The sequence below is a fragment of the Merops nubicus genome, unplaced genomic scaffold (assembly GCF_000691845.1).
Source record: "Merops nubicus isolate BGI_N331 unplaced genomic scaffold, ASM69184v1 scaffold2741, whole genome shotgun sequence".
Classification (NCBI taxonomy): Eukaryota; Metazoa; Chordata; class Aves; order Coraciiformes; family Meropidae; genus Merops; species Merops nubicus.
In genome coordinates this window covers 96,015-105,388 of record NW_008586045.1, presented here as the reverse complement: position 1 = coordinate 105,388, position 9,374 = coordinate 96,015, and the positions used below count along the sequence as shown (strand labels likewise).

The 9,374-nt window shown below is 44.6% G+C and overlaps 1 protein-coding gene across 1 annotated transcript in view; it reads left to right on the top strand.

Moving 5' to 3' along the window:
* The first annotated feature begins 330 nt into the window (after positions 1-330).
* The window catches only part of BFSP1 (beaded filament structural protein 1, filensin), an 18,796-nt gene continuing 9,752 nt past the window's right edge, over positions 331-9,374 (top strand). Inside the window, 2 exon segments of the mRNA XM_008948509.1 lie at positions 331-848; positions 7,788-7,848. Coding sequence (XP_008946757.1) covers positions 478-848; positions 7,788-7,848 — 432 coding nt within the window. The 5' untranslated portion in view covers positions 331-477.

Sequence of the window (9,374 nt, the reverse complement as noted above, 5' to 3'; positions counted from 1 at the left end):
CTGTGCACCACCGTGGGGACACCACCGTGGGACAAAGCTCTCCCCCCAGCACAGCCACGAATGGCTTTGAGCTCAGCCTCCGAAACTGCAGAACACTCATTTTGTTGTCGGTGGATAACGCTTTAATCCGCCGAGCGAAAGCTAGAGGTTGCTCTCTTTTATTCTGGCCGTACACAATTGCAACGCTCAAAAAGAACAGCCCCTCACCACCCACCCCCCCATGTCCCCTGCTCTTCCAAACTGCTGACACCCAGATGGGCAGCCCCAAGGCGGGGCCACTGAGATTTATTTAGTTCACTGCTGCAGATGATGCCTTTAGTGCCACAAACCGCCCTGGAGACAGGTCCTAATCATCTGGGGGGGTGATTATGTTCAGTTCTTCCTCCCCAAACCCCCCCGGCCTAATTCAGATCCAAACTGGAGAGACAGGCAGGCACACAAGAGGGGACCCCGGCACCGCACAGTCCCCCCGCAGCCATGTACAGGAGCAGCTTCCTCCGCGAGGTGCGTAAGGAGAAGTACGAGCGATCGGATACCTACGATGAGCTGCGAGGCTCCCCCGAATTCGACAGCCTGGCCCAAGCCCGGGGCCTGGAGAACCTCCAGGAGCTCAACGAGCGTTTCGCCAGCTACATCAACCGGGCGCGCGTGCTGGAGCAGCGCAACGCCATCCTGCGCAAGCAGCTGGAGACCTTCCAGCGCATGGACGAGCTGGTGGGCCTGGACGAAGCCTTCGCCGGGCAGATCGAGTTCAACCGCCAGCGGATGCGGGAGCTGGCGTCCGACCGCGCCAAGCTGGAGCGGGAGGAGAAGGACGCCCAGCGCATGCTGGACGAGTACCGCAACAAGTAAGGCCTGGGGGCGGGGGGGAGGCGGGCGCTGTTCTTTCCACGGCTGCTCTGGGTAGTGAGGGTGGGGTTGGTGTCCCTGGCTGCTTCTCGCGCGTGGGTGGCGGCTCTCCACGCGTATCAGGCTTGTAGCCGGGGATGGCACGTAAGCCTGTGGTGCTAAGCAAGGTGACAGGATTTAGGGAGCTCCAGCTCCGCGGTTCGTGGTCTCACTGTTAGTAGGTGCCAAACCGCCTCTCCCTTCTACGGCGGCAGGCCCTTGCCGTGGCACCTGTCGGTCGCTGTTGCTCATTAGCTTTAGGAGGATTGTGCTCTGAGCTGCAAAGAGGGAATAACCCAATTAAAAGACAAATGGCTCAAAGTATGTCTCCTGTCTGAGCAGCACGGAGTTACATGACCCCAAATATCTCCGCAAGTTTGTGGGACATCTCTGAGAAACTCTTATTTATAGGCATTGTGAGGCACCTGGGCCAGTCTGTGCCCACACTACAACCATTACATATGTGAGACGAAAAGAGAGTAAATACAATTTTTCCTGGTATGTGAAATTTGCCTAATTACCCTCCTTTCCTTTCCTTGCATCCTGCTATTTCTACCTTGTGCTGCTAAAACAATAGCTTTAAGACCAGGTTTCTCCTAACTCCATCTCTTTAACCTCAGTGGTACCATAAATTAAAGAGGTAGGAGCCTTGGGGCTGAGGTGTACGAGTGCCTCCAGACATATCTAGTCTTCCCTTTAGCAACAGGCAGTTTTGGCCATGATGCTTAATTAATTACACAATGAGACTTGGTGAGTGTTGCTCATAAAAGGACTGCTCACAGGAGAGAAGGGTCTTGGCTTCCTGTTATTTATTAGTCAAGCTTTTTCCCCCTAAACATCTATCTGGCTAGCTCACCCAGGAAAATTGGCAGCAGCGTGGAGGCTGAAGAGGAACTTTTCATCCTGCACACCAAAGGATGAGGGCTGAACTCCACATAACATGATTTAGATTAGATTCCATCAAGATTTCATCCCTTGTCTCCACTACAGACTTTCTGTCCAGCCTTACTCAAATTACATGATTTTTCCATCTGATCCTGTACTGATTTCCCCCTCCTCTGGTCTAGCAAGTAAAACACTCATAATATTTTCTTTTTCTGTCTTAAATCATTTTTCAACTGGAAAGAGCCAGAAAACAGATGCACAATAATTGATGTCAAGGCTATGATGTCTTTAGCCCATGGTCTGATGATTTATTGCTATCAGCAGCCACAGTCTTAACACCCCCTGATCCTGTCCTCCCCATCCCTGCACACTGCCTGCCCTGCCACAGCTGTTCCCGGGGCCACCCTGAGATTTGAATCAAGAAAATGAGCCAGCTAAAAAAATAAAATAAATTAAAATAATAATATCTTCAACCCAATGCAGTGAGATGCCAGAGAAACAGCCCATGGGGGCTGCGAGCTGCAGCACAGCAGTAGAAGTGACAAGCCCTGATTCCTCTTCCTCCTCTGACAGCAGAGAATAACCCATCCAGGTGCACTGAGGCTTAATGCTGGAAATGATCGGATGTCCACAATTCCCTGACTCAGTGCCAGCAAGCAATAAGCTCCTGATTAGGCAGTTTTGTATTCCAGTATTTATGAGCAGGCAATTCAGCTATGAGCCAACACTGTAATGTAGCTGTTGACTCTGATATTCATTCATGTGTTTTCATTACGTGGTGTCCATGAGATTCTGACTAAAGTCGGTACTTCAATGTCTAGCTGCATATTTGTTACAAATCTATCTGCAAACTGTTTAGAAACATGCAGTGCTATGGTATATTTGGGCAAAAAGGCATTAACACTATCTGGATTACTTCAGGCAGGCAAAGAGTCAGGGCACTGAAACACACAACTCCCTCTGTGATTTCAACAACTTGCAAAGAAAAATGGGGAGACAAAAAAATTAGAAAAATTAGTTTGACCTGTCTACCTTTTAGTGGATTCCTTTGTTGTTTCTGGATCAACTCCTGTATAGTTCCCCAGCAGCGTAATTAGTAATCTGACACAATGATAATTTATTTTATTAGAGGTGCTCTGGGCAAGCTGTAAATAGGTGGGGAAGTATACAGGACATTAAAAATCCCTGGGGGGAGATCCCCCAGAGAAGGGGCTATGCTTTTCAAAAGTGAGATTTAAGACCCGTTACAATGGTAGTTAGGGTCTTGTTAGAAAAAAAAGATGGTGCCTTGTTGTGCTATCCTGAGATGGTCACTCAGCAGCTGCAAACACAGGTAAAAAGGAACCTTTGAATATATCCAAGCCGACGATGTCACAATTGGAAAATAAAGATACACAGGGCCATTACAATGGAAGGGAGGTGGCTGCTTTTTAACCAAATTGCCTTCAGTTTACATTAAGAAGTTTAGTTTTATTTTTTTCCATTGAGAGCTGCTGAATTTGACCTGAAGACAGACAGGAACATTTCTTTAGTGTCCGAAAAAATTGTCTGGGTTTTGAGTTGTAGGTGTTAAAACAAGGCCAATGTTCTGACACTGTGTACCCTGCCTGCTCACTCTGTTTCTAGCTCTAAGTTATCCTGATGGCTGTGATTTCAGCCACTTAAACTTATAAATAAAGCTCTCTAAACAAAATATGGGAGGAATAATCTTCTGTGCTGTGTTAGGACCTTGCCATGCTACTGAAACAGAAGGATTCCTGTGCTGGAGACCTCTTCTCCTTTGCCTTGGCTCTGTGCTCAGTTGGCAGCACATGGTGTGGGTATCTTGGTTCATTTTGAAACAGTAAGCATCTACTTTTGGCACACTAGGATTAACAAAACCTCTTAGAGTGGAGTATTGTGTACCAATTAATTGGCAAATGTTTGTGTCTTTCACTAATGCAAAGAGTTTTAGCTCTTGCAACCCATTCTTTTACTCACATTCACAGTTTGGGAAACAGATTTATACCTATAAGTAAACCTGTAAAAAGCCACATTTATATAAGTAGGCCTTTTAAAGCTACACTTAAGCACAGCAGAGCCTGGGGATACTGGTTCTGTACAATTAAATGTGTATGAAACATTGAAAAGTAGATCTTATATTAAAATTTATTTTTATATCCTCTGTAGTCACATTCATAGCTTTTCACATTAACATGAATAATTCAGGCTCTGTACCAGTGGAGAATTCTTTCTCTTGAAGTTGCAAAAAAAGCATCGCTAGGAATTGTTTAGATGCATCTCATAAAAAGACTAATTATGCTAATTTTATTGAGCATCATTATCATGGCAATGTTACATCTGGCTGTGGGAAAAGACTGGATTTCTCTCTTCATGATATGAGGAATGATGCTGAAGCCCAGATTTTAGTGCCCTTGACTGAACAGGATTAATTAACTTCAGAAATTAAAAGTCTTGCTAATCGATTGTTTCATTTAAAATTCATTCACTGCTAATCTTGTGGGCTTTGCATGCAATATGATTCCCTGGAAGTTACTAGACACAGAAATTGGCACTGTGTTCTCCAAGCTGCTCCACGTGGTGATGCTCCAACAAGCTGACAACCTCTGGGGCCACAGTGGAGGCCCAGCACCCATGAGAGAAAAGAAAAACCAGTAGGGAAACGTGAGAGCTGGGATGTGGGGAGCAGCAGGGACTCTGTAAGTAGGGCCTTCTTCAAGCCCTGTCTGCAGGGGTTGCCTCTGCATTGCTGCTGCTCCTTTTCTGGTGATAGGGAGAGCTTTATTCTGCTGCAGCAGCAGCAGAGGAGGTCCTGCCTGCCCTCTGCCCCCTCCTCAGAGTGACAAAATCTTGCCTCATGGTTATCAGCTGCTTCATAGCAGCTTCTTGATTGCACAGGTAGCAATCTGCTCATAAGTCAGCAGATCACAGCCCTCATGGGGCTCGGGCCAGCTTTCAGGGTATAAACCACAAGCATTATTGGCCTGTCCATCATCCTTGCAGGACCAGGATTTTGCAGTTTGTGCTCTCTTTGTCACCCAAATTACTCAGTTCTCTGTTGAGAAAAGTCTAGTGAATGCCTCAGGGAAACTGAAAAGGAGAAAAGTAGTAGAAAAGTTTAACCTCTGCTTGCCACAAGCCAAGAAGTTTCATATATTGCTGGAAAGAGGGTTCAACAGGGAGGTTGAACAGAGAGGCAGCATTTCTCTTTAGATTAAAAGCACAGGCTTGACACCAGACCAAGTATTTGGCCATTGAGCACCATGAGGATGTATTGGGACTGTTTTCTCTTTGGAGGGGAGCCAGCCCTTGCACTGCAGCAGAGGCAGGGTCAGAGGAAAAAAAAAAAAAAATAAAGACCTTGCCCTGGCCCCACCTTTTAAAAGGAAGCATGGCCTGTCTGTCAGCTGGGGATGGGAAAAGAGATTTACAGTGCTGCTGGAGCCGTGCTTCCCTGGTGGAAATGGGAGCCTAGTGATGGGCTTCCCTCCTGCATGCCCACTGCTCTCACCAGGAAAGTGCCCTGAGCTGCTGGGGTATTATATTACAAGGTACCTGTAGATCTGTTAGTGTCCCAACAGAGAGCTGCTAAGCTACGAGGGATGAGGTGATGGGAGCCTTTAAAGCTCTGATCTGCTTTGAGCATGGCAATGCTCTCACAGCAAATAAACCTTGTGGCTCTTAGGGGCCAGGAGAGGCTGACCAGCAACCATCTAAGAAAAGCTTGACCTCTTTTCAACATGTCCAGATACTTATTTGAACACCAAATCCAGTTTGAAATGGAAGAGGGCTGCAATTTGTCAGCCATTGCACTCCCACAGATACACTTCAGGAGGCACAGAGGTATCGTGAGGTCTCTGAGGCATTTCTAAGAGGTCCTTAGTCCTTTTGCACTGAGCTTCTGGAGCAGATTGAACATCACTTAAAAGCAATCCTCCTTCAAAGGCTAATCACACAGTACTGACTCTCACAAGGCTGCCAGGTGGCTTTATGGCTGTGTGACACAGCAGGTATTCGGGTTATGTGAGACTGAAGGAAAATGTCACCCAGCATTTCAGTCATTGAAAGAATTTTTGAGTAAGGACCTATCAACTTGGTAGTTTTGAACAGGTCTGAATGAATGACATTAGGATGTCATTCTGACTCTGTTGGATGGTTGTATATTACTAGGAATATAAATCCAGCCTTTATTGTAGCTGTATATTTGAATTCACAAGCTACCATAATCTGCTTCATCCTTGTTCAGTTGTCAGAAAGCATGTAAATTAATGATGTGTTTATTGTCAACTGCACACAAAAATTCTATAATAACCAAAAAACTGGTTGGAGGTGAGCCACTTACTAAACAACAGAAACAAAGGCAGTCTTGCTTTTGAAGCTGAATATTCTTGGTGGTATCCTTGGGAGTGAACCCAGTGTTACTACAATTTGCCAAATAGACATTGTTTTAGTTTTGGCAGAGAACAGCACTTCAGCTGAGGAGGCCCAGCCATCTGTAGGAGTGATAATGAAACAAAACCACATTTTCACCCGTTTCTTTACCGTTCATGGCAAGAGCTGAAAACAGACCAGTGACCAACCCTGCTAATATTAAGGGATTTCAAAAGAAGAGATAATTGGGAAACAAGAGCGCCAAGCTGTGTCCAATTCTTTGTTCTACCAAGTTCTTCCTTTGTGGTCCTGGTCAGTTCATGAGTGGCCCCATCCTTTCATCTTTCCAAGACATGCTGAAAGGGAGATGAGAATAACATGGGCTGTCCATCCCTCAGGAGATAAAGAACTGAAGTTGACATGACCATTACAATTCAATCTTTGTTGTGTTCTGTCCAGGACCTGACAAGTTGCCTGTTAGCTGGTACAAGTCCTTTAGATGTCACCAATATATCTGTGTTGAATCAATAATCTCAGAAGACAGGCAGGGGTTTATTGTTCAATCCTGAGTTGCAGCCATGTTCATACTCGTGCTGATGCCTGTTGCTTGTACTGCCAAGTGAAGCACATTGACCACCAGAGCAGATTTGTCACCATCCATGGGAGTTTTTATAGAAAGCAAGAAAATGACAACTTTTTATATCTCTGTATCTCTGTTATTTTTGGGAAAGCAAAGGGATAAACAGGAGTAGACTGTATTTCTGTACTTTGGCACTGGCAGCAGGTGGAGGCAGATAAGCCACTTGTTCAATATGATGGCAAAGTTTCATCACCTTGTACTGTAAAATGCTTCTGGCTGTAATGGGGTATCACTAAACCATATCTTCCATTAAACCTATCTATATTTATTTAGGGAGAGGAATGAACAACAGCAATCAACAGTTGGGAAGTTTTGCACTCTGGAGCTAAAATGATTTCCTAGAAGATAATTCTGTCTAACATAATATACAAATACAGAGCCCTAATTCTTAAAGAATACTCAGCATTTGCTCAAATGACAGATAAACAGTACACGAACATGAATTTTATAAATGCATAAGAAATAGCTGGTGATGAAATAAGAATTGCTATTAAAGAGGACAAAAAGCTTGATCCATGAAAACACCCTGGTACAACATTATTCATACACAATCAATATGTGGAATTGCAACCGTTGTGTTTCATGTGTCTGTTGTGAAAATGCTTACGGGACAACATCAGGTAGGACAGAAAACCAGGTACAATGTAATGAAATGCCAGTGTAGCTAATATTCACATAGCAGCCACTGATGAATGGCTGTCACTGTAGTTCAATGCCAATCAAATAGTCTTCTACTGTAAATAATCTACTCTTGGACTTCCAAGTGGCAGCAAATGTGTGACATTCTGTTGTCTTTTGCTACAAAAGTTGAGGACAAGAGGTTAGTAAATTCTGGAATTACTCAAAAAAAAAAATGCTAGTGCATAAATAAATCTTTTGGACCCTTTCAAGATTCATGTTCTGCTCCAGTGTGAAGCATATATTTGGCATGATGGTGCAGATGACAGCAGCAGTTTGCAGAAGGATGAACCGTTGAACTTCATCCCCTTTGTTCTGCCTGCAGGTATAGAAATGAACGTGAATATCAGCAGAGGCTAAAAGAAACCCTTGAACGCCTTAATAAGGTAAGCCTGGAAAAATGGGAAAAAGAAAGGTCTTTGTCATTTTTTTCCCTTTGATTTTATTTGCCACAGCAAGCTGCTTGGAAGAGTCAGTGACCTTCCATCCCCCCCCTAAGCCTTGTGCAGGTGGCTGAGCCTGGGCGTGTGCGTGCTCACCGTGCAGTGCCCTGCTCTGTACAAGTCCTGCTGATTTTGGGCATGTACCATGGGGCATCTGCAGCCCACAGCCTCAGCTGTACTCTGAGCTTCATTCAGTTTTCAGGAAGACCAAGGCCTAGGAGGACCTAGTAACACTCCTGGTGTAACACTCCTTTTAGAACATCAGCAAGTGGCTCCTGTGTTCATTGTGGGACCTGCAGCTGACAGACGTGTTGCTTTTTCCACACCCAGTGTGAACTTTGCAAATTCCCCTTGCTGAAGATGTGGCACATGATTAGGTGCCTTAAATAATTTGTTTTAACTCAGGAGAGGATTTCTCTCTGAGTGAATTAGAGTCTACACACAGAGGTAGGAAGAGCCCATTTGTTAATCATTCCACATATCTGAGAGTCCAAAATGCGACTGGAGAAAATGTGTTTCTAAAGATCTTCTTCTCCCCCCTCTTTTTTTTTTTTTTTTTTTGTTAATACAGCTACTGTATTAAAGAATATTTAATAGTGATATCATGGCATGAGAAAATGCTGATTGTGTCCAAGTCTTGAGGTCTGGTGTGTCTCCAGACTCCTCAGTCCCATGGAGAATATGCTCAGCCTTTCTCAGGACAGCCCCTCAGCTTCCCATTTAGTGTCCAAATAAAAGAGAAGCCACAAAACCTCCTGATTTGTTCCTTTCACAGTGAAACATGAGGAAAGTTTATATCAAGCTGCACTTTCCTGGACTAATACCATTAGTTCAGGAGCTGCTGGGGGGTGTTTTATCCCAGGCTGTGTCTGGGATGCCCCTTGCTACCCCTGTTACAGCAAGTCCTTGCATTGGGGCAGCAAATGCTGGAGGGAACATAGCTGATTTTCTGTACAGTGCCCAAGACATAGCCTAAAACCTGCATGTGCAGATGGAAACTCGTACCTTTTCCAACAGATAGAGAGTCCATTTGGAAAACCATCAAATACTTATTCTGGAGAGATGTAAGAGATTTCTCTTCCACAGTAAATTAAAATAATGCTTCAGCACATTGGTCAATGTTCTAGAATCAGCACCTAAAGCAGAATGCTTTTTTCAGAAGTTGACTGAATGGGAAATACTGCAAAGTCCAGAAGAAAATGTGTAGGCACTGCACTGTTCTGTTGTACAGCACCATCAACAAAACTGGTCTATCAGAAAGCAGGGAATAACAGCAAAAGTATTTTTCCCCTTTGAAGGAACATTTGGAAAGCTGAACGCTGCTTTTGCTTATTGCATGCAGAAATATTTGCTTATCAGTATTATCTAGGGACCTGGGTTTTTTTTTTGGCTCCCCCCCAAAGCTCCCAACATGACCATTGTCCTGCTGATCTTCCTCTCAATAGGAAGGCAGAGTGGTGCAGAAAGGC